This window comes from Homarus americanus, unplaced genomic scaffold (genome assembly GCF_018991925.1).
Source record: "Homarus americanus isolate GMGI-L3 unplaced genomic scaffold, GMGI_Hamer_2.0 scaffold50564, whole genome shotgun sequence".
NCBI lineage: Eukaryota > Metazoa > Arthropoda > Malacostraca > Decapoda > Nephropidae > Homarus > Homarus americanus.
Genome location: NW_024715014.1, coordinates 5,541,152 through 5,566,585, shown reverse-complemented (window position 1 = coordinate 5,566,585; position 25,434 = coordinate 5,541,152). Strand labels below are relative to the sequence as shown.

At 42.1% G+C, this 25,434-nt stretch overlaps 2 protein-coding genes across 2 annotated transcripts in view; one reads left to right on the top strand and one right to left on the bottom strand.

The window, feature by feature from the left end:
• LOC121854327 overlaps nucleotides 1-15,763 on the top strand; it is a 77,978-nt gene extending 62,215 nt beyond the window's left edge. Inside the window, exons 16-25 of the mRNA XM_042348926.1 lie at nucleotides 1,328-1,415; nucleotides 2,178-2,239; nucleotides 4,129-4,208; nucleotides 4,920-5,049; nucleotides 7,444-7,638; nucleotides 8,610-8,745; nucleotides 9,488-9,580; nucleotides 10,832-10,883; nucleotides 12,501-12,644; nucleotides 14,223-15,763. Of these exons, the coding sequence (XP_042204860.1) occupies nucleotides 1,328-1,415; nucleotides 2,178-2,239; nucleotides 4,129-4,208; nucleotides 4,920-5,049; nucleotides 7,444-7,638; nucleotides 8,610-8,745; nucleotides 9,488-9,580; nucleotides 10,832-10,883; nucleotides 12,501-12,644; nucleotides 14,223-14,346 (1,104 nt within the window). The 3' untranslated portion in view covers nucleotides 14,347-15,763. The remainder of the gene's footprint in view (nucleotides 1-1,327; nucleotides 1,416-2,177; nucleotides 2,240-4,128; nucleotides 4,209-4,919; nucleotides 5,050-7,443; nucleotides 7,639-8,609; nucleotides 8,746-9,487; nucleotides 9,581-10,831; nucleotides 10,884-12,500; nucleotides 12,645-14,222) is intronic.
• A 5,879-nt stretch (nucleotides 15,764-21,642) lies between these two features.
• Nucleotides 21,643-23,657, bottom strand: LOC121854316 (basic salivary proline-rich protein 1-like). The gene is made up of 4 exons (XM_042348915.1): nucleotides 23,518-23,657; nucleotides 22,794-23,214; nucleotides 22,239-22,539; nucleotides 21,643-21,974 (listed from the first exon to the last, which is right to left on the bottom strand). The coding sequence occupies exons 1-4, from the start codon at nucleotides 23,655-23,657 to the stop codon at nucleotides 21,643-21,645; spliced, it is 1,194 nt and encodes a 397-aa protein (XP_042204849.1).
• Between the last annotated feature and the right edge of the window lie 1,777 nt (nucleotides 23,658-25,434).

The following is a 25,434-nucleotide window of genomic DNA, read 5'->3' as shown; positions in this document are numbered from 1 at the left end:
ATTAATTCAAGAACTGTAGTAAGGTATAAGAAATGTTGCAAAACTCACATTGGGGTGGTAGAGCAGGAGGTGGGAAACAACATTTACATAGAAATTGAATGTCAACTTGTCCATTATATTGGTAAGTCACATTAGTAAGTGCTAATTCTGACATAAAAATATGTATCCTAGCAGAAAGGCTTCATATTTGGTACTCTTCGTGCATTACCAGAATGATCAAAAGTTCTGAATTTGTTTTTGGTGCTCCCAGTATCCTTTAGGGTGGTTTATGATGGGAACCATTGTGTCTCAGAAATAAACACTATTTCTTATGAAGTGACTAAAATATCAAGAAGGATTTGCAGTATGTAATACAGAGAACACATAAACAAACTCTACCTGCTGGAAAATCAATGCAGTTGATATGATGCATGCTGGTTGGCTTTAAGTGGAGCACTGTGATTGACTGCTTTCATTACTCTGCATAAACAAGTAGGTTGAAAGAGCAGATAGGGTTGTGTATGGTCATATTTTTTTTACTTTCATGTGTAGTAAATGTAATTTAAAATAGTACTGTAAATGATTGTTGAATTTTTGGTTATAATTAAGATTTGATTTTTTTTCCTTCATGTTATAGCAAATTCATAGAGTACAGGGTCATACTGAGTGTTTGTGTTTGTATAAAGAGTGTGTTATACATAAGAGTGCATAACCCTATACTGTATTGTACTATACTATATGTGTATGTACTGTACAGTATAGTGTTTGTTTCTGTAAGAGATTGTATTTTTGTGGAAGTGTATAACTATATTATTGTTGTCATAATATATGCAGTATACTGTATATATAAATGTTAGTGTTATGTTGTGTATAAAATGTTAATAACAGATTAGATTCACTGGCAAAGCAATTGTTGGATTATGATGCCTCGTCTATCAGTGAGACTTCTATCTTCTCACAAGAGTCATAAGAAGTGTGGTCTTGGAATGGATATAAATTGTTATTGTTATTACTGTATGTTCAACAGCATCAACTGTAGACAATCTTTTGGCATAACTCCAGTTTTATAGTAGATATTGTCAGTGCTAGATATAAAATATTAAGTGTCTGTATTGCCAGCTTTGTTTGCTTCTCACATCTTTTGTATTTATTCATATGTATTTAATATTTTATAATATTTGCAACCACTCAAAATAGCTCACAGCCATGTGAACAAATAACCATCAGAGGCTACAATATTTACTTGAACTTTAAACATTTAGGACAGGAGTATCTATGAGGCCATCTGTACCTATTTGTATGCATGAAAAAAATGAAAATTATTTTAATTCAACATTTTACCTTACAGGTTGCTAAAGTTCTAGATAGCAAGAGGTCCCAAAATGTTGGAATTTTTATAACAAGTCAGCATCTTGACAGCGCAGATGTTGAAAATGGTAAGTGGATTTTTGTAGAAATAAGTAATACTGTAGCATCTGGAAATTTATGACTGTTTATTAAAAAATACCTTAGCGAAATGTGACAAAAAGTGTTGGTGTGTGAGAGAGAATATTATGGCCAAAATATTCTGTATTTTTTCTACATGTACTGTGCTACAACAGTAGATCAAACCAAACATTACCAAAACCTAAAGTATTGAAGAATACCTGAACAAAATTGTGTTTCCTGTAAATATATTGTATCTTAAACGCAAGAGGCAGACAGCAGTGGTGTTATTGGGAGAGAATCTACTTTCAAAAATTGACTTCATGTAATTTCTACAGTGCAACATTATCATAGATCAAATAGAAGATTGAAGCAATTTGCATAACATTATGTTTGCTGTAAATATATCCTTATATTTTCCTTACAATTATAGATTTTATTTTATTTTATACATAGCAGTCAATTTTAAACCATCTAGTCACTTGCTTTCCATAAAACTAGTACTGTACTGTACTAGTTTAATTTGGGATGTTACTGTATACATTTAGGGAATACAGACCATGTTAGTGGATAGTTCACCTGTTGTTTATATACCTGTAAGTAAGTCATGACCTTTACACATACATTGTCTTCGTAATCATGATTTCCTTAATTCCAATTGCTAGGGATAATAATTTGTATAGTTTTTAAATGTATTAAAATAAACATTCATTAAAGTAACCTGTTTGTTGGTAAAAAGTATCACTACAGTATATTCTTTTGTTAACTTTCAGCTGTGTACAACTTTGATACTTCAGTTCTGGACCTGGAAGTGTTACAACAAGTATATGAAGTGGTATGTATACTATATATTTATTTATAGATTTGCAAATTCCTCATAATGTTCACAATGTTTCTTTAATACAAAGTACTGATATGGTGGCCGTTCAGCTGTGTATAGTGTATAGTGCAGTGCTCAGAGGCTCTCATTTTTTTAATGAATTTTTAGAGTCACTGTACAGTTTAAGTAATCTCCCCATTAGCCTGAGCAGTTGGTGCCGAGCTCTTCCAGGAATAAGTGATTTATGGGTAACGGGACGAATCTCTCAAACCCAGAAAAAGTCCCACATCTTCGCCCGGAATTTTTCCGGGTACAGTACTGTACTGGGAATAGCTCCCGAGAGTCGAATGTTTCTTGACTACGCATCTCCTATCTCTCCCATTACATTTAGCTAGCAAGCACGAGAGGAAATATTTAGAGAATGAATTCGATACCATAATGGTACTGAAGAAATTTTCTATAAGACTATTTGAATAAAAGATCATTACCGTAAACAAAATATTTCAACATGATGTAATGATGGGGACTCGAGTCTTTTATGAAAAACATAAGAAATATTTATACCGGAGTCTATGAAATCAGTTCTAATTAAGTTAGAAACACCATTTTTTTTGCTCAAATCATGATTAGTTTAACTAAAAGTTTGGTGAAATAAATATACGTATTAAAAAATACTACTATATGATACGGGCGTGCGAGGCGTGAATGGACATGTGTATCACAGCCAAGACAGTGGAATTATCCACCCTGCACTGGGGAAAGTTTCTGCGAGTTTAAACAATGCATCTCACGCAGACAGACACAGAGCTGTATTTATTTATGCACTGTACACGTACAATATATTGTAATTAAACAAAATAATGTACACGGTACTGTATATACTGTACTCGCCAGCAGATGCTGTCGTCTTGAACCTAAAGTAGGCATACACTGTCCACTCTGCTGAATGTAATGCGTTACTGATTACCCGGTACGTCTTAACACTTGTGATTTATCTGGGGTAGGGGATTATTGGGTTTCATGTAATTGACCAAACCTGATGCAGTGTCAGGTCACAATTTGTATATAAACTCTTCTCTAATTTCCGGTGGAGGAGGGGTGCGGGATTAGTGGTTTCATGACTTGAAGGCTAAAGATGTCTTGAATAAAGACAAAAGCTAAGGTGCTCCAGTGTTTCCTTTTTCCTTTAACTATGGTACTTTTACACAACTGAATGAACAGTACAGTAAATGTAACAGCTTTAACACTTTGTTCTTGAAGATGATTTAAGTGCATCATGATGCTAGGCTCAGAGAGGATTAGCTGGGAAATGCATCAGCCTATCATGGGCATCCCATGCAGTCACATCATTAGCCAATCACAGCGCGTGAGCCTATGGTCCAAGTCACCCAATCGATGGTTCCACCCTGTATGTAGCTGGGATATACCACCAGTTACCACCTATGTAACTAGTTGTAGTTTGTCTGGTAATCCCATCCACTAGTCCCCTATGAGCTGGTTATGATTAGTAATCCACTAGTTCATGATAATGTAATTGTGTGGTGGAGTTCCTTGTAATCTCTGTTTGTTGGTGTTTCATTTTTTATAGTTTTACATTATATTATCTTTATTTCTAAGTCACACTACAGTACTGAAATAATTTTCCACAACATTTATAGTTTCATTACATATAACAGTACAGTATGTGGCCATTTCACAGGCCACAGCTAACTCAGGACCTGTGTTATGTTTCGAGTTTTACACTTCATTCTGATGGCTGAAATCTTAACAACTATGGTGATAGTCTTGTTGGATTCCATTATTTTCTTTGATTTATTTTTTATTTTAATTTTAAGAAAAAAAGGGGAAATGAATTTCGTAACAAAGATGCTTAATTAAATTTAATTATTTGTGCATCTTTTCAGAGAGGAAGTGATGGAGAAGTGACCATGATAAAAGCACAAGCAGAAGCATTGCCTGATATTCCTCTTGACAAGCCTGAACAGTGAGTACTATACTTTATCACATGATAAGGTTATGATACTTTGTTTACATTTGTTTTCACTTTAAGTCTCTTCACCACTGATCGGCTCGTTAGCTGCTTGGGCAGTCGGTCACGTCTCTGTTGGCAAGTTCAGTAGGCAATCATTTAACCGCCGATCGTTTATCCGAGCAAAGGCTTTACCATGCTGTATTAATTGCAACTGATAAAGCATAGATAACCACCATACTGACACACCTCTCAAAGTTTTTCATCACAGGTACTCAACTTTTTTTTCCTATCGATAAGGAATTTTATTTTGACTTTGCACTTTTATCCATTGGGTTCTCTTTAGGGCATTTTGAAAATAATTAGTTAATTACAAAGAGAAAAGGCAACACACAGTTACTCAACTCTTTAAAATGGTACACAAATAGGCATGAATTGACGCGATTTCATCCAACTCGCAATGCCACATCTATTGTATTGTACAGGGTGTATATAAAAAATTTACAGCTTTTGGGTACATCCACATTCCAGGAACCTATATTATAGGCAGTGAACCTGTACTATCTAATGTATTGATTAACAACTTCATAGGTTAATTTGACATCCTCAATCTTTTCTTTTGATGCTCAGGATATGTTTTTCATTACATGTCACATTCATTGTATTTTAAATATATATGTACTGTATATGCAGGTATATAATTATTATTATTTACATTTTTTTCAGGTTCTTGCTAGACCTCTCCAAAATCAATGAATTTGCAGAGCGTACTGCATGTTTTATGTTCCAAGCCACATTCACTGAAGAAATTGGAGTTATACACGACAGAATTAATATGTTACAGAGTACCATAGATGTAAGTATTTGGGTTATTCTAGGTTTTTTGTCATGATGTCTATTATTTTGGCTTATGACTTCCACCAGGCAACTTCTCATAATATGGGCTGGTAGTTGGTGTAGTATTAAGTCCAGTGACGACCCCCAGTTAGGATAATACTTTAACATTAAAGAAATATCAACAATTCCCACCTCCCATTACACCCTCTTCCCCAAAATGAAGATTCTGGTGCAACAATAGTGCTCTTGACCGGTCGGCCTTAAAATAACCAAGTCTGATTCATCCATACAAACTGCACCAAGAGTTAAAACTCTGCCATCTTATTTTGGTCCATTCTAAATTTTTCCTGGATGCATAATGGTGATGCTCAGTAATATATTGCCTTACTGGGAATACAGTAGTTTGAGCTTGGTGTGAAGTTTATTCTTGTCCCTTGTTTGATGTTTCTCAAAATTGGGTAGAATTTATTTTCTTTTACCTTTGCCCTCATTTACAGATTTCAAGCTTGGTTTTTATAGGGTTCTGTGTTTCAAAGCTTTTATAAGAGGTATTTTAGTTTTTGAAGGCGAAGGAGTTTCTAGATTCCCATTTAGATTTTTTGGGAGCTCTTTACTCTGTCTTGCACCTTTGTGCTCACTTATTTTGGGGCTGTGGTCATCAGAAGGGTCACATATAGCACCAGGACTGTACAGTAAAGGAGAATTGATATCATAGGATATACTACACCCAAAAGATGGCAAGCTGGCTTTGGACAGTTTTGTACATCTATGGCTAACTGCATTTTCCTCAGATCAAATGTACTGTAGACATGTAAGGCCTGTAGATTATGACTTGCTGTCAACAGCCATGTTGAAGGCAGCACCGTTTAAAATAATGGTTAAATTATTTTTTGTTCAGAAATAAATATGTTTTATATTTAAGTTGTACAGGTAGTTGTAAAGGAATATACAGTGAAAACCACAAGTACCAGACCACCTGAATAACACAAGAATGTTGTAAAAAAACCACGCTGTACTCTGTGCAGGCGTGTTCTCTCATGACCGATAAATAACACACATTGTGAGAACACTCCCCAGCCAAATATGTTTGGTTAAGGCCCCAAAGAACAAAAAGCACCTTACCATAAAGGATAAACTTGAAGTGGTCTACAATAAATGCTCTGTTCTCAAGATAATGCAGAATTTTGGAAATCAATATACTGTACTGTATACTGAAAGCATATCGTAAGTGTGATGCACTTCGTCTCGAATGAAAGTGGGTCCCATAAACACTTGCATAATTATCACCACATAACACACATCGCCAGGTAGTTGTGGCCTTGAGATGACTGTGCATGTTGCCACTGATTCATGTAATGAAACTGCAAAAGTTGTGGGAAAATCATTTCATTACTCTAATGCGATTGAAGTCGTTCATTTTTGGCATCACCCATAGGAGGATTCAAGGGCCTGAAGGAGCTATTTTTTGCTCATAAATTATGTGCTATTGTATTTCATGATGTGCTATGTAAAGTTTTCATTGTTTAATATAAAAAAAAAATGGTAATTTTTGACGTATGTAAAATACAGAATAATCAAGGATTTGAATAGATACCTTTTTACTCGTAGTTAAATGAGTAGTACCTAGGCAGCAATCAAATTGGGAAGCATATTGTCTAATGGTAGACCCTGCTGTCATATGGCATCACAAAAATTGTGACCAAGTCTCAGGTTGCTGATCTGACTGACTTTCTTTCTCATTTACACACAATTGCAGAGTCTCAATTATTTCTCTTACTTTGACAACACAACATATAGAGTACATAGTTTCTCACTCTTGATCTGTTTTATTTGTTTAATTTTTGTATTTATTTATGGTTATTATAATTTTTTGCACCCCAGGCCCCGATGTGGGTCAGTAACCTGTGCCGGGGTGGGCTAATCCCTTAAAAAAATCTACCTTTGACAATGAGGTTCTCCAGAATAAAGTGGATTTTGTGAAAATATCCACATTACTGTCAGAGGTATACTCTACACATCCACTTTATCTCACACTGCACAATTCCATTCATACCACATACAGTACATCCGTACATCAGGACTTGAGAACCTTAAAAAATCTTCTCTGTGGCTCCGAAAGCTTCTAGACTTGAGAACTTTACCTACATCTATTTTCGCTTTAAATAAAAAACAATGACATTTACTGAAAGCATATCATAAGTATGATAGGTTTACATGAATTTGACCTAAATAAGCCAATCTGTGTGAGTGTAATATACTGGCTGTTGTTTTGAACAGTTGATATGGACGTCTGAATAATGGATTACGTCTAATTAACGACATCGCTATTGCTTAATTAGTCCGGTACTCAGGGTTTTACTGAATAAAGATCTATGTTTTTGGATGCATTTCACAATTTTTCTTTTACTTTCAGGTGCTCCTGATAAGTGACAGCATTAAAAGAATATTTGGGATAATTTTAGCTCTTGGAAATTATATGAATGGTGGAAATAGAACAAGAGGGCAAGCAGATGGCTTTGGGTTAGAGATTTTACCCAAAATCAAAGATGTAAAAAGCAAAGAGGCTTCATACACTTTACTGCATTTTGTTGTCAACAAGTACATTGAGGTAAGTGTTCTAGATGTAGGCAGGGTTGGATCCATGAACATCCCAGGTACAAGACCATTTCCCTTTGATATTATACTGGGATTTACTTTTATGCCATTTTAAGGGCTGTTTTTGATGTAGTACTCACATGATTACCTTTATTTTACCCCCCTTACTAAGCATAACCATTGATATCTTGTTTGACATAGAGGACTTGTGTATGGGAACCCTCTCTGCTGAACAATATTGTCTAGCTTTAGCCAAATCAAATATTAAAAATGGCATCTCCATTGTGAAAGGATTAACTGCAGAATATAATAATAATAACAGCAATTGGTATGTTTTATAATTCCCAAATCTCAGCTGGCATTTTTCACTGCTTCTTTCGCTTGTTGCATTGCACTGCCTTCAGTGAATGATCTATCACAATGCATAGATCTTTCCTTATCAACAGTGTCCAGGAAAATGTTAACAGAATAGTTATGATTAAGGATGTAGTATCCTATGTACAGTCTTACATTTTTTTAATGTTAAAAACCATTTACCAGTCTTGAGACCATTTTGAACAGCTCGTGCAGATGTTTTTGAGTGATTGTAATATTGTCTTGACTTGCTACCTTCCCAAATATCTTTGTGTTGTCTGCAAACTTGACAATGTGACTTGGTATAATTTCATCTATGTCATGAATGGAGATCACAGACAGGATAGGTCCAGTGGTATATCCTTGTGGCTCTCCACTGTTTCTTAAAAACTCTTTGCTGTTAGCACTAAATATCATCATACACCATCTCCCAGGACAGACCAGTCCTAAAGTCCCATGATTTTGCTTCCGTACATGATAAACAGTAGAGGAAATAAAATATTAGCTGTAAGGAACTGCAATTATAAAAGGGTACAGTATTATTGTTTATACCTACTGAACATAGATATAATTAATTGTATGGAAGTATTTAATTTGCAATTATTAATGATTATTACGTATTGCTACCAGAAATATGAAGGTCAAGATGCTGGCACAGATAAGGTACAGCTGCCTATCCCAGATCCGTATATTGTTGAACGTGTTTCAAATATCAAGTTTGAAGATTTAGAGGCAGACTTGCAGGAAATCTCAAAAAATCTGAAAGGTGAGATTATTTGTATGTTCATTTACCAAACCTTTGAGTTCTCATTTTAGAGTTGTATTGGAGTAGGTGTTAGTTGAGTAATATAGGAGTAGGGGGATTTCTCTCTGGGTTCGAGAGATGATGTAATGTGCAATTTCTGAAACTGATGAGAAAATTTTCCCGGTACAGTACCTGAAAAATTCCGGGGATGATGGATTTTTTTCCGGCTTTGAGAAAGTAGTCTCGTTACCCGGAAATCTCTCATTCCCGGAAGTGCTCTGCAACAGTTATTCTGTCTAATGGAGATATCACTGTATATACAGTTAGCTATAAGTGTAAAGTGAGTTATATATAGGGAGCAGTGCAGTAGGTGTAAGTTGAAATTTGTTGACAAGATAAAAATGGAAGTAGTACACTATTGAACAACATGTGTATGAATGGTTTGTCAAGAGGGATAAAGGGTACAGTACGGTGATGTCAAGTAATCATACAATTTTAAGAAAATATTTTATTTGAGGTATTGGTAAATATTAAACAAATCCATATACAGGTAATATGACTTTTATCCTCTTCACCACTGATCGGCCTGTTAGCCCCATGGGCGATCGGTCACGTCTGTTTAATGCTATGGATACTGATAAATGTTAATACTTTGATAATGAATATGTTGCTGTAGTCTTTAGATGTAGATTGTGTGATACAAAACTCTCTACTGTAATTAGAGGCACTTTATACTGTAATATTTTTTTATCTTTGTCCTTAGTGTGTGAGAATCGTGCTGAGAAGGTGATCAGGAAATCAGATGAAGAACATCTGCAGCCATTCAAGGATATCATGACAGAGTTCTTTGTCAAAGGTAATTTAGTGTTCAGTGTAAGATTTTAAAGAAAATACTTTGAACTTTTTGATATGAATTGAAAAGGTTGAATTCATTTGGTACCTCAGATGATGGGACAGAGGTAATTACTTTATTCAATTTTTATTTGCCCCTAATATCACATTTATTCATTAATATTGATAGTCACTTTGCAATGACTTAGCCATGACTTTACTTTATCATCTTTGCCTGATAGCTGCTGGGGGGTTAGTCACGTCTCTTGTTACACACTGCTGACAAGTATTGGACATGCACAGGCTCCAGAATGTATCTGAACCATCCACACCAGTGTTGTTCAAGTCTGGTCTTGAATGTGTTCACACTCGGTGCTGTCACAACATTCTCTGGCTGGGTGCTGCAAGAGTTCACAAATCTCATTTAAAAATAATTTTCCCCTGACAATTTTTTAATTTTGTGGCTTCATCAATCAGAGACTTTAACCTCTAATATAATGGACATCTGCTAGTTCCAGGAATGCACACTGAACTGAGTAATGTCCTCTGTGGTGTTTATAGACTTATGTTAATTCACCCCTTGTCCATCTATAGTACTGTACAAGCTAGGGTTCCTGCAGGCTTTCTAATCTCTTTGGATACCTGAGGAGTAATTAGTGGTCATAATGACGCTTGGAAGATTTTAATTACATTATTTCAATGCTAATTACTCGCCAACTATAGGTTTCCGAGGTGCAATTTTTGGGAGATGTGCCTATAGGTTGTTTCATTGAACATTACTAGTTCCTCGTATGCCAAGATTAACATTGGCTTTAGTTTTACTTTTATCCTCTTTGCCACTAATCGGCTCGTTAGCCACTTGGGTGGTCGATCTTGTCGCTGTTACACACTGTTGGCAAATAATAATGGGCATGCACCGGCTCCTGAATATATCGGAACCTGCTCCAGTGTTGGTCAAGTCTGTCCTTGAGTGAGCTCACACTCGTAGCTGTCACAATGCTCTCTGGCAGATTGTCTCCTAAGTAAGAAAAATGCTGTAATGTGTAGGAAAAATCAATGTATTCACAAACTGATTCATTCATCTTCTTTTAAATGCCAAGAAACATTAACATATTAGTGTACTTTAAAAATTATTGTGTGGTTCCTGCCCCCCTCCCCCCCTTCCCATGATAAATGCTCATGGGTATGTTAATTTTCTACTTGCAGAAACCTTCTTATGTTAGTTTCCAGAAGTCAGTGATGAATTATAATTACCTTGATCTATTTTCTTTTACAGCGAAGGAAGAGCTGGAGACAGAAAATGAGAATCTATGTGATTGCAAGTTGCAGTGAGTACAGTATATTTATTGTTTATCTTTAATTTGTCATTAAGCAGTGGATTTGGGTTAATGGGAAAGTTAGAGAATTTAAATTGTTTTTTCAAACCTAAATGAATTGTGTAAATTATGACATTCACTCCTTGGAGGATGGTGTAAACTTTGTAAATTTAACTTGTAAAAACAAGGTTAAAGATGAAATTTTTTGCTCTATACTAATGTAGTTTTATGAAAATAACATGGTTGATACCAGCATATGCTGGGGGTGTACAAGAGTTTTTGGCAGTGTAGAGCAGTGTCTGGTAGTGTACATGAGAATGTGGCAGTGTACAGGAGAGTCTGGCAGTGTAGAGGAGTGTCTGGCGGTATACAGTCATGCCTTTGTTATCATGCCTAATTGGGACCGCGCCGAGTGTGTGATAATGAAAAACTCGATAACGAAAGTACAGAACCTATGGGATTTATTCTAATTGGTTCCAGGCACCCAAGACCCAACCCCAATTTTCCCATTTTATGACCATTTAGATCAGGGGTGTCAAACTCATGGCCCTCGGGCCAATTGTGGCACTTGGGATGGTCAGGTGTGGCCCGCAGGATGACGGTAAAATTTATCATCCCGTGAAATTATGAAAGAAATAGATATAATCACGTTTATTTAGTAAAATGAATTTTACATACTTAAGATCAGACAAACCCAAATGAGGTATTCCTGGTAAGCCAGGTAAGGCAATATGTGAAGCTGTAAACTTCAATCCTGCAAATATGTGATATAGCACTTGTGTTGGCCTTGAAGAGGGTAACTGAAATATGAATTGGCCCTGGAAAGGTATTGAGTTTGACACCACTGATTTAGACCCACTAAATATATAGATAATGTTATGGTAAGTATCAGAAAAACACATAGGCATGGCTAGGTTTATTACAGTGATGAAAAGGGTATGCTCAATACTGTAGTCCACAAATCATCTAGCTATGCTTTCTTTATTTGAGTCCCCCGTCTGAGGAGTCCGTTTTCTCATTGCTTCAGGACGCCTGAGTCCTCCGGTTTCTCTCAATCTTAGAGTGCACCCGAGATGTCGTTATTCCTTAGAAATGACACAGAATTTGAAATTGCAACTGGGGTTGCAATTGTTGAGGCAACTTAGATATGTCTGATTACAGCAAATGTGCTATTGTCAATTTGTAGTTGCAAGATTTTATCCTCAAAAGATGGAGGTGAAACAAATGGGTAAAAACACCTGGAGGCAACTGTGTGATAATGAAATTCTCAGCTTGAAAAATGCATTATAACAGCAGGTGTGCAGATTTTGATGGAGGCGTGATAACGAAAATTGCGATAACCAAGGGATGACTGTACATGAGTGTTGGACAATGTACAGAGTGACTGGCAGCATACAGGAGTGTCTGACAGTGTGAAATTTAGTATTTACCTTCTTTTTTTCTTCTTTTTTAAGTTATTGTACAGGTTGTAATACCTAAACTGTAATTTGTTATATTTAGGAGTTGGAGTATAAAAATAGACAGTAGATTAATGGATCTTCACATTAACAGTATTTACAAAGTAATAAATTTGAAATTACATCCAAATTGTAGGGCTGTTTAATTAATATCACAATTTTTAACTTGCAGATTTGATGTGGTTATGAAGTATTTCCAGTTTAGTGGTAAAGGGAAGGACGTAACACCATACGATTTCTTCAGTGTATGGTCACCATTCTGTAATGACTTCCTTAATATTTGGCAGAAAGAACAACTGAAGCTTGTCAAACAAAGGTTGGTTATAGTACAATTTGTTTTTCATAAAGAAGACAGAATTGGGTTGAAGGGTTAAATGGGAACCAATTTATCAGGAATAAGGTAACTGGATCAGTAACACAAAATATTTTGGCTCTTGTTTGATTGTTGTCGGTGGGGGTACAACATTATGACCAATGAAGAGAGAAGATATGAACACTTAAGAGAGTGACTGAAATGAAAATTGAGCAATATTTGGTGTACAGTGTAAAGACTTGGGTAAATTCTGTGATATATATTTAAAAAATTAGGAATTTTTTAAACAAATTACCCACCCTGAAGGAGACATGTTTGAGAGGTACTGTACTTGGCTTGGACAACTCCCACTAGATAATTTCTTGGGCATTCTAGGATAGTACAGGTAGTTCTGCTATAACGCGATAATTGTGTTCTTGTAAAATATCGTGTTATAGAAAATCGCGTAATAGAAATAACAGGGCTTATGGAGAAAATAGGGTTAGGTGCAGTTTACTCGAAATCGAAAAAATTTAGTAGTTAGCCTAACACAAAGGATAGCACAGTCTAAATAAATGTTACATTCATATCTAATAATGAAATCATACAGTAAATTTAACACTTTACCTTGAAAAAATATGAATGTAACTTGATGGGGGAGAAGGGTGATTTTGAGGTTGATAACATCAAGCTTCTCTTCAAGTGTTATATCCTTTCTTTTACGATAATCACCGGGAATTCTATCATCAGAATGCTTTTTGGAGATATTCTTCTTTACCATATTCACAGTTAATACCACAAAATTGGAGAAATAGTAAGCAAAAATCGCGTTATAGCAAACAAGCGATCGCGTTATACAAATATTGTTCCGAATTCATAAATCGCGTTAGAGCAAATTCGCGTTATCAAAACACGCGTTATAGCAGAACTCACTGTACTTATATTTGCCCCAACTTCAATACAAAGGCTTCCTCCCTCTTTGTTACTAACATATTGTTTATTTCATTCTTTCTTACTCCAACATCATTCCTTCACTCCGTATCCATTGTTGGAAGAACATTTTACGAAGGTGATCCAGCACAGGCCATTCATATAGTGGTTCACTAGCTAGACTAAACTAGGAACATGCAAATAGGAGCATGACAATTGTGCTTCTATGAAAAAGAATAGTCACCATTTGCATACACCCCAGGTTTGCCATAGTAACAGAGACCAGCTGGGATTCTACCTCTGCCATCTCCCTAGCAATGCTCATTCCCCACACACACACACTCATTTTGCATAGTTAGGAGTTGGGTTCCACATTACATTCATCGTGTTCTTCATTTTCCTCCACAGTTTCCCCTACCAGGCTGTTTCAGTTGCTATTTCCTCTCTCTTCTGTTTTAAATGTGTGTGTGTTGGGAGTTTCTTGTTTTACCCTGGATTTGCTGTGTGTCCTGTAATCCTGAAAGTTTTCCTAAGGGCTTGGTTCTGACTCGATGTGGTTTATTGGTTATGCACTGACATGCACTTTTTCTCGTCTTAACAAGGTTTTTTCTCCTTCTTTAGCCTTGCCACTATATATGGGAAATTTTATAATGAGGCTTCTTTACATTGCAGAATGAAGGAAGCAGAAGAGAAAGTGAGGAAAATGACAGAAGAGAAGAAGGATGTTGCCAAGAAAACCAAAGAGGCTGGTGGATTGAAAAGCAAACTTAAAGATAAATTGAAAACAAAGCAGTGAAGTGAACCAGTTTGTTAATCAGCCAAGAATAGGATTTAGAACTTATATTTAAGTGAGAACATTACATATAATAGCCAGCTATCAGATTCTTGGTCATAAAACTGTGATTAGGATTGATGTTGTGATACTCGTATTAGAATTTTCTGGCAAGAATGACTTGAGTGTACTATACTGTATATTTTTCAGGTTTTTTTGACATTCTTAATTGTTTGATAAGGCTGTATGAAATGAAGCATGTTAATGGGAGTTTTGTAGATAGTAGGCCTATTAAGCATATTCTGTGTAAATGGTTTTTAGATACTTTTGAATGATCAATGTAATTGACATGACATTCTTTTTTCTTTTTTCTTTTTGCAATTGAAATTATTATAAATTATGATTTTCCAGCAGTTCATTTCTTACTGTATCATCAAAAATGGAATTGATAATGCCTTTAAGCTGATTAAAATTTCCTGTTGATATCGGGAAAAGGACTTAGTATCCATACCGTTGGTCTTTCGATGAGGGCAAATATTATGAGGGGCAGTGATTTTTGGGGTTGAGTGACGTTATAATTGTCTGTATGTCAGAATGTAAGTCATACCAAACTGAAAATAATTATTTTAGGTGCCATTTTGGACAAACTGGGGATATAAAAATCCAAGAATTTCCTAGGGTTTTGTAGCTATGAGAATCTGAAAATTTGGAAATATAATGAGTGTGATAAGTCAGTACAGATACTTTTATTTTCAAAATTTAATGTTTTTATTTTGGCCAAATACTTAGTCACAATTTGTACATTCACATATATTGTATATTTTCATTATCACTCCATCATATCCATGACATAATTGCTAAAACTCTTAGATTTATCAGTATTATTATGCTTTTCCATATTATAGTTCATATAAAATTCTTAGTATGAGCAAGGTATTTGTATACATTACTCTCATTTATTCACTGGCTTTCTGTCTACAGTAAATATTCTGCAAAAAAAAAAGTATTACAGTAAACACTCCGAGTACTGGACACCCGAGTAATGACTCGTGCTGATGTGGACGTCTGATTGTGACTTAATTAGTCAGGTACTCGGGGTTTTTACTGTATTTTATTATGAAATTAGTATCCATTTGGGTTTTGGTTGCCTTATATCATTAACCTTGTATAAATAAATAAATTTATCATTCATATATCCCATCTTACCATAGTGACTAGAGAATTTGGCCTTAATGAAGAATATACTGCCAAAAACCATATAATTTTTGGATAACGCCTCACTTAGCTCTTCATAGTCACTCGGGTGTTCCGGATCTCATATTGTATGGTAGTTATGGTGCTTCCAAAGATGAATCTTGCATGGTGTCTGGTAGTTGAGAGGCCAGCTGTGCTTTTCATAGTGTCTTTATAATGATACTTGTTAATAAACTAATTTTTTATATTGTACCTCTTATTTACCCTGAATATTTTTATACCAATGTTGCCATATTGGACAGTGTGTTTAGTGTGCAGAAAAATTTTACATATGCTGAGAGGTTTGTGATGTGATACTCTGTGGTGGCCAGTCTGCGAGTGAAGGTGGTGAACCCTTTTCTTTTCAGGTAATTTATATGCCGTTTGTTGTTTTATACGAATTATACCAGTGTCCGTGCATATAATCTTATGTATACTGATAGTGATGAGGGAGCACTCGAGGTACCTATATAATGATTGGGAAGGCCCAATTGATACGGACTGGTGTACTATAGTGAATTAGTGTGGCCTTGTCTGAAGGTTATGGTATTTACGTCTGTGTACGACTAGTAAACATAGCTACCTCGGGTATCAGATGAAAATATATGAGAACAATGATCTGGAAAAAGGATTAATGTATCAGACATGTGAAGTGTTGGAAATGACCCATAAACTATACTCCAAGGTACTGTCTTATGTACAGTAGCTAAGACAACTATCTGTGCATACTTTGTGGGAAACAATATGAGACCATGGAGATAAATTTTGGTATATGAGGGCTGGGGGCCATCCCTGGAATGGCCCCTAGGGCTCTTCACGTGGTAGGGCAAATAGGAGGGCCACAGGGTGCGCTGTCCCTGGAGGGCGCCTGGGAGCAGTTGTTTTTGCACTATTTAGAACATTGGGAGATATGACGTTAAATAAATTCCGCAAATCTTAGTATCATAGCACCATGAACAATGTAAAGGAGAATAAATATCCAACAGGGAGACATAAGTTGGGGTGTTGTGCTGACTGAGTGCTCTGTTCTCCTATTGGCTGTTTTTGGTGTATTTACATTTTAGTCCACCAATCACAGATAAGTTAGGGATTGCTAGATGTATGCAATATGTATGACAACACGACCAAGCAAGCTATAGGGCTCCTGGGAGGGGGGTGTCTCTGGTACAGTCCCATGGAGAGCCATCAACCCTGGGAGGGCCCCTTGGGTCTCCCCTAGGAACTCCGCCGCCTCTGAGAGGGTTTCTGGGGGCGCCCCCACCCCTGGGAGGGCCCCTGGGGTCACTGCTGGTTCTGGGAAGATTTCTGGGATCGTCACTGCTCAAGGGAGGACACCTGGAGTCGTCACCGCCCCTGGGATGACCCCTGGGGTCGTCGGCGCATGTGGGAGCGCTCCTGGGGTCGCCGGCTCCCCTGAGAGGTCCCCTGGAATTGCTGCCATACCTACAATGGCCCCTGGAGTGTAGTCGTCCCTTGTACGAACCCTGGGGTCGCTGTAGACCCTTGGAAGGCCCCTGAGGGTGTGGCTACCCCTGGGATGGCCCCTGGGGCACTTCATGTGTAGGACAAATGGGAAGGCCACAGGGAGCACTGTCCCTGGAGGGCGCCTGGGGGCTATTTTTTTTGCACTATTTAGAACATTGGGAGATATGACGTTAAATAAATACACCGCCCATCAATTTTCCAGTATCATAGCACCACGAACAATGTAAAGGAGAACAAATATCCAACAGGAAAACATAAGTTGGGGTGTTGTGCTGACTGACTGCTCTGTTCTCCTATTGGCTGTTTTTGGTGTATTTACATTTTAGTCCACCAATCACAGTTAAGTTCGGGATTGCTAGATGTATGCAATATGTATGACAACACGACCAAGCAAGCTATAAGGCTCCTTTGGGGGTGTCTCTGGTACAGTCCCATGGAGAGCCATCAACCCTGGGAGGGCCCCTTGGGTTTCCCCTAGAAACTCCGCCGCCTCTGAGAGGGTTTCTCGGGGCGCCACCGCCCCTGGGAGGGCCCCTGGGGTCACCGCCGGTTCTGGGAAGGCTTCTGGGATCGTCACTGCTCATGGGAGGACAGCTGGAGTCGTCGCCGCCCTGGGATGAGCCACTGGGGTCGTCGGCGCATGTGGGGAGGGGCTCCTGGGGTCGCCAGCTCCCCTGAGGTCCCTGGAATTGCTGCCATACCTACAATGGCCCCTGGGTGTAGTAGTCCTTGTCACGAACCCTGGGGTAGCTGTAGGCCCTTGGAAGGCCCTGAGGGTATAGCTACCCTGGGATGGCCCCTGGGACGCTTCACGTGGTAGGGCAAATGGGAGGGCCAAGGGGAGCACTGTCCCTGGAGGGCTCCTGGGGGCAGTTGTTTTTGCACTATTTAGAACATTGGGAGATATGACGTTAAATAAATCCACCACCCATCAATTTTCCAGTATCATAGCACCATGAACAATGCAAAGGAGAATAAATATCCAACAGGAAAACATAAGTTGGGGTGTTGTGCTGACTGACTGTTCTGTTCTCCTATTGGCTGATTTTGGTGTATTTACATTTTAGTCCACCAATCACAGTTAAGTTAGGGATTGCCAGATGTATGCAATATGTATGACAACACGACCAAGCAAGCTATAGGGGTCCTTTGGGGGTGTCTCTGGTACAGTCACTTGGAGGGCCATCAACCCTGGGAGGGCCCCTTGGGTCTCCCCTAGAAACTCGGCCGCCTCTGAGAGGGTTTCTGGGGGCGCCACCGCCCCTTGGAGGGCCCCTGGGGTCACCGCCGGTTCTGGGAAGGCTTCTGGGACCGTCACTGCTCATGGGAGGACAGCTGGAGTCGTCGCCGCCCCTGGAATGACCCCTGGGGCCGTCGCCGCTCCCAGGGTCGCCAGCTCTCCTGAGAGGGCCCCTGGGATCACTGCTCCACCTAGGAGGGCCCCTGGGGTGTCGTCGTTCCTTGTAGGAACCTTACGGTTGCTCTAGCCCCTTGGAGGGCCCCTGAGGGCGTGGCCTCCCCTGGGATGGCCCCTGTGGCTGTGGCCACCCCTGGGATGGCCCCTGGGACGCTTCACGTGGTAGGGCAAATGGGAGGGCCAAGGGGAGCACTGTCCCTGGATGGCTCCTGGGGGCAGTTGTTTTTGCACTATTTAGAACATTGGGAGATATGACGTTAAATAAATCCACCACCCATCAATTTTCCAGTATCATAGCACCATGAACAATGCAAAGGAGAATAAATATCCAACAGGAAAACATAAGTTGGGGTGTTGTGCTGACTGACTGTTCTGTTCTCCTATTGGCTGATTTTGGTGTATTTACATTTTAGTCCACCAATCACAGTTAAGTTAGGGATTGCTAGATGTATGCAATATGTACGACAACACGACCAAGCAAGCTATAGGGCTCCTTTGGGGGTGTCTCTGGTACAGTCACATGGAGGGCCATCAACCCTGGGAGGGCCCCTTGGGTCACCCTTAGAAACTCTGCCGCCTCTGAGAGGGTTTCTGGGGGCGCCATTGCCCCTGGGAGGGCCCCTGGGGTGTTGTCGTTCCTTGTAGGAACCCTAAGGTTGCTGTAGCCCCTTAGAGGGCCCCTGAGGGCGTGGCCACCCCTGGGATGGCCCCTGGGATGCTTCACGTGGTAGGGCAAATGGGAGGGCCAAAGGGAGCACTGTCCCTGGATGGCTCCTGGGGGCAGTTGTTTTTGCACTATTTAGAACATTGGGAGATATGACGTTAAATAAATCCACCACCTATCAAATTTTCAGTATCATAGCACCATGAACAATGTAAAGGAGAATAAATATCCAACAGGAAAACATAAGTTGGGGTGTTGTGCTGACTGACTGTTCTGTTCTCCTATTGGCTGATTTTGGTGTATTTACATTTTAGTCCACCAATCACAGTTAAGTTAGGGATTGCTAGATGTATGCAATATGTACGACAACACGACCAAGCAAGCTATAGGGCTCCTTTGGGGGTGTCTCTGGTACAGTCCCATGGAGGGCCATCAACCCTGGGAGGGCCCCTTGGGTCTCCCTTAGGAACTCCGCCGCCTCTGAGAGGGTTTCTGGAGGCGCCACCGCCCCTGGGAGGGCCCCTGGGGTTACTGCCGGCTCTGTGAAGGCTTCTGGGATCGTCACTGCTCATGGGAGGACACCTGGAGTCGTCGCCGCCCATGGGATGACCCCTGGGGTCGTCGCCGCTCCTAGGGTAGACAGCTCCCCTGAGAGGGCCCCTGGGATTGCTGCCGCACCTAGGAGGGCCTCTGGGGTGTCGTCGTTCCTTGTAGGAACCTCTGTCCCTTGGACGGCCCCTAAGAGCGTGGCCTCACCTGGGATGGCCCCTGTGGCCCCAGATGCCCCTGGGATGCAATGCCCCTGGGACGTAGGAGGGCCCCTGGGGTGTCGTCGTTCCTTGTAGGAACCCTAAGGTTGCTGTAGCCCCTTGGAGGGCCCCTGAGGGCGTGGGGGAGGCCCCTGTGGATGGCCACCCCTGGGATGGCCCCTGGGACGCTTCACGTGGTAGGGCAAATGGGAGGGCCAAGGGGAGCACTGTCCCTGGAGGGCTCCTGGGGGCAGTTGTTTTTGCACTATTTAGAACATTGGGAGATATGACGTTAAATAAATCCACCACCCATCAATTTTCCAGTATCATAGCACCATGAACAATGTAAAGGAGAATAAATATCCAACAGGAAAACATAAGTTGGGGTGTTGTGCTGACTGACTGTTCTGTTCTCCTATTGGCTGATTTTGGTGTATTTACATTTTAGTCCACCAATCACAGTTAAGTTAGGGATTGCTAGATGTATGCAATATGTACGACAACACGACCAAGCAAGCTATAGGGCTCCTTTGGGGGTGTCTCTGGTACAGTCCCATGGAGGGCCATCAACCCTGGGAGGGCCCCTTGGGTCTCCCTTAGAAACTCTGCCGCCTCTGAGAGGGTTTCTGGGGGCGCCATTGCCCCTGGGAGGGCCCCTGGGGTGTTGTCGTTCCTTGTAGGAACCCTAAGGTTGCTGTAGCCCCTTGGAGGGCCCCTGAGGGCGTGGCCACCCCTGGGATGGCCCCTGGGATGCTTCACGTGGTAGGGCAAATGGGAGGGCCAAAGGGAGCACTGTCCCTGGATGGCTCCTGGGGGCAGTTGTTTTTGCACTATTTAGAACATTGGGAGATATGACGTTAAATAAATCCACCACCATCAATTTTCAGTATCATAGCACCATGAACAATGTAAAGGAGAATAAATATCCAACAGGAAAACATAAGTTGGGGTGTTGTGCTGACTGACTGTTCTGTTCTCCTATTGGCTGATTTTGGTGTATTTACATTTTAGTCCACCAATCACAGTTAAGTTAGGGATTGCTAGATGTATGCAATATGTACGACAACATGACCAAGCAAGCTATAGGGCTCCTTTGGGGGTGTCTCTGGTACAGTCCCATGGAGGGCCATCAACCCTGGGAGGGCCCCTTGGGTCTCCCCTAGAAACTCGGCCGCCTCTGAGAGTGTTTCTGGGAGCGCCACCGCCCCTTGGAGGGCCCCTGGGGTCACCGCCGGTTCTGGGAAGGCTTCTGGGATCGTCACTGCTCATGGGAGGACAGCTGGAGTCGTCGCCGCCCCTGGAATGACCCCTGGGGCCGTCGCCGCTCTCAGGGTCGCCAGCTCTCCTGAGAGGGCCCCTGGGATCACTGCCCCACCTAGGAGGGCCCCTGGGTGTCGTCGTTCCTTGTAGGAACCTTAAGGTTGCTCTAGCCCCTTGGAGGGCCCCTGAGGGCGTGGCCACCCCTGGGATGGCCCCTGGGACGCTTCACGTGGTAGGGCAAATGGGAGGGCCAAGGGGAGCACTGTCCCTGGAGGGCTCCTGGGGGCAGTTGTTTTTGCACTATTTAGAACATTGGGAGATATGACGTTAAATAAATCCACCACCCATCAATTTTCCAGTATCATAGCACCATGAACAATGCAAAGGAGAATAAATATCCAACAGGAAAACATAAGTTGGGGTGTTGTGCTGACTGACTGTTCTGTTCTCCTATTGGCTGATTTTGGTGTATTTACATTTTAGTCCACCAATCACAGTTAAGTTAGGGATTGCTAGATGTATGCAATATGTACGACAACACGACCAAGCAAGCTATAGGGCATCTTTGGGGGTGTCACTGGTACAGTCCCATGGAGGGCCATCAACCCTGGGAGGGCCCCTTGGGTCTCCCTTAGAAACTCTGCCGCCTCTGAGAGGGTTTCTGGGGGCGCCATTGCCCCTGGGAGGGCCTCTGGGGTTTTGTCGTTCCTTGTAGGAACCCTAAGGTTGCTGTAGCCCCTTGGAGGGCCCCTGAGGGTGTGGCCACCCCTGGGATGGCCCCTGGGATGCTTCACGTGGTAGGGCAAATGGGAGGGCCAAGGGGAGCACTGTCCCTGGAGGGCTCCTGGGGGCAGTTGTTTTTGCACTATTTAGAACATTGGGAGATATGACCTTAAATAAATCCACCACCCATCAATTTTCAGTATCATAGCACCATGAACAATGTAAAGGAGAATAAATATCCAACAGGAAAACATAAGTTGGGGTGTTGTGCTGACTGACTGTTCTGTTCTCCTATTGGCTGATTTTGGTGTATTTACATTTTAGTCCACCAATCACAGTTAAGTTAGGGATTGCTAGATGTATGCAATATGTACGACAACACGACCAAGCAAGCTATAGGGCTCCTTTGGGGGTGTCTCTGGTACAGTCCCATGGAGGGCCATCAACCCTGGGAGGGCCCCTTGGGTCTCCCTTAGGAACTCTGCCGCCTCTGAGAGGGTTTCTGGGGGCGCCATTGCCCCTGGGAGGGCCCCTGGGGTGTTGTCGTTCCTTGTAGGAACCCTAAGGTTGCTGTAGCCCCTTGGAGGGCCCCTGAGGGCGTGGCCACCCCTGGGATGGCCCCTGGGATGCTTCACGTGGTAGGGCAAATGGGAGGGCCAAAGGGAGCACTGTCCCTGGAATGGCTCCTGGGGGCAGTTGTTTTTGCACTATTTAGAACATTGGGAGATATGACGTTAAATAAATACACCACCCATCAATTTTCCAGTATCATAGCACCATGAACAATGTAAAGGAGAATAAATATCCAACAGGAAAACATAAGTTGGGGTGTTGTGCTGACTGACTGTTCTGTTCTCCTATTGGCTGATTTTGGTGTATTTACATTTTAGTCCACCAATCACAGTTAAGTTAGGGATTGCTAGATGTATGCAATATGTACGACAACACGACCAAGCAAGCTATAGGGCTCCTTTGGGGGTGTCTCTGGTACAGTCACATGGAGGGCCATCAACCCTGGGAGGGCCCCTTGGGTCTCCCCTAGAAACTCGGCCGCCTCTGAGAGGGTTTCTGGGGCGCCACCGCCCCTTGGAGGGCCCCTGGGGTCACCGCCGGTTCTGGGAAGGCTTCTGGGATCGTCACTGCTCATGGGAGGACAGCTGGAGTCGTCGCCGCCCCTGGAATGACCCCTGGGGCCGTCGCCGCTCCCAGGGTCGCCAGCTCCCCTGAGAGGGCCCCTGGGATCACTGCCCCACCTAGGAGGGCCCCTGGGGTGTCGTTCCTTGTAGGAACCTAAGGTTGCTGTAGCCCCTTGGAGGGCCCCTGAGGGCGGGATGGCCACCCCTGGGATGGCCCCTGGGACGCTTCACGTGGTAGGGCAAATGGGAGGGCCAAAGGGAGCACTGTCCCTGGATGGCTCCTGGGGGCAGTTGTTTTTGCACTATTTAGAACATTGGGAGATATGACGTTAAATAAATCCACCACCATCAATTTTCAGTATCATACACCATGAACAATGTAAAGGAGAATAAATATCCAACAGGAAAACATAAGTTGGGGTGTTGTGCTGACTGACTGTTCTGTTCTCCTATTGGCTGATTTTGGTGTATTTACATTTTAGTCCACCAATCATAAGTTAGGGATTGCCAGATGTATGCAATATGTACGACAACACGACCAAGCAAGCTATAGGGCTCCTTGGGGGTGTCTCTGGTACAGTCACATGGAGGGCCATCAACCCTGGGAGGGCCCCTTGGGTCTCCCCTAGAAACTCTGCCGCCTCTGAGAGGGTTTCTGGGGGCGCCATTGCCCCCAGGAGGGGTTGCTGTAGCCCCTTGGAGGGCCCCTGAGGGCGTGGCCACTGGGATGGCCCCTGGGATGCTTCACGTGGTAGGGCAAATGGGAGGGCCAGGGAGCACTGTCCCTGGATGGCTCCTGGGGGCAGTTGTTTTTGCACTATTTAGAACATTGGGAGATATGACGTTAAATAAATCCACCACCTATCAAATTTTCAGTATCATAGCACCATGAACAATGTAAAGGAGAATAAATATCCAACAGGAAAACATAAGTTGGGGTGTTGTGCTGACTGACTGTTCTGTTCTCCTATTGGCTGATTTTGGTGTATTTACATTTTAGTCCACCAATCACAGTTAAGTTAGGGATTGCTAGATGTATGCAATATGTACGACAACACGACCAAGCAAGCTATAGGGCTCCTTTGGGGGTGTCTCTGGTACAGGGAGGGCCATCAACCCTGTTGGGGAAACTGGTTCACAGGGGGCACAGGGCCAGGGAGGGCCAGAAACAGAGGGTTTCTGCGCCACTGGAGGGCCCCTGGGGTGTCGTCGTTCCTTGTAGGAACTTTAAGGTTGCTCTAGCCCCTTGGAGGGCCCGTGAGGGCGTGGCCTCCCCTGGGATGGCCCCTGTGGCTGTGGCCACCCCTGGGACGCTTCACGTGTAGGCAAAATGGGAGGACCACAGGGTGCACTGTCCCTGGAGGGCGCCTGGGGGCAGTTGTTCTTGCACTATTTAGAACATTGGGAGATATGACGTTAAAAAAATACACCACCCATCAATTTTCCATTATCATAGCACCACGAACAATGTAAAGGAGAATAAATATCCAACAGGAAATCATAAGTTGGGGTGTTGTGCTGACTGACTGCTCTGTTCTCCTATTGGCTGTTTTTGATGTATTTACATTTTAGTCCACCAATCACAGTTAAGTTAGGGATTGCTAGATGTATGCAATATGTACAACACCACGACAAAACAAGCTCTAGGGCTTCTGGGAGATCCCTCTGATTTGGCCCCTGGAGCCGCCCCTGAGAGTGTCTCTAGGGGCCCCACCGCCCCTGGGAGGGCCCCTGTGGTCTCTGCTGGCTGTGGGACGGATCCTGGGGTCGTCGCTGTTCTTGGAAGGATCTCTGGAGTTCCCGCCGCCCCTGGGGTCGTCGTCGTCCGTGGGAGGGCTCCTGGGTCGATGATACCTGAGAGAGAGCCTTTGGGATCGCTGCCGCTCCTGGGAGGGCCCCTGGGGACGTCGTCGTCCCTTGTAGGACCTCTGGGGTCGCTGCCGCGACTGGGAAATTCCCTGGGGACAACTCTACCCTTGGGCTGGCTCCTGGGAGGGACCCTGAGAGCCCGGATGACCGTAAGAGGGCCCCTGGGGTTGCTCTAGTCCCTGGAAGGGCCCCTGAGGGCGTGGCCACCACTGGTGTTGCCGACGTCCTTGACAGGTCCCCTGGGGTCATCGCCGCCCAGTTTTACCCAGTAATTTCCCTCATCTTTCATGCCTTGCCCAGTGAAGGTGATTGATGATAGTAAATAGAGAAAAAATAGGGAAAAATATAATGTATTGTTTTATTAGTTATTATCACCCAAACAAATGTGGAACAAATGAAGGAATTAGGTAAATGCCTTCTGGTGCTGTTTTCTGTACAATTACCCTAAATATTAAAATTTTTCTATCCCAAATGAGGCCTTTTAGAAGAATTTGCTGCCGATCAGTACTATATATCATTCAGGGTACCGCCCTCATGTCCGAGGATTGGCGACCACGACCTCCACTCTAAATGTTC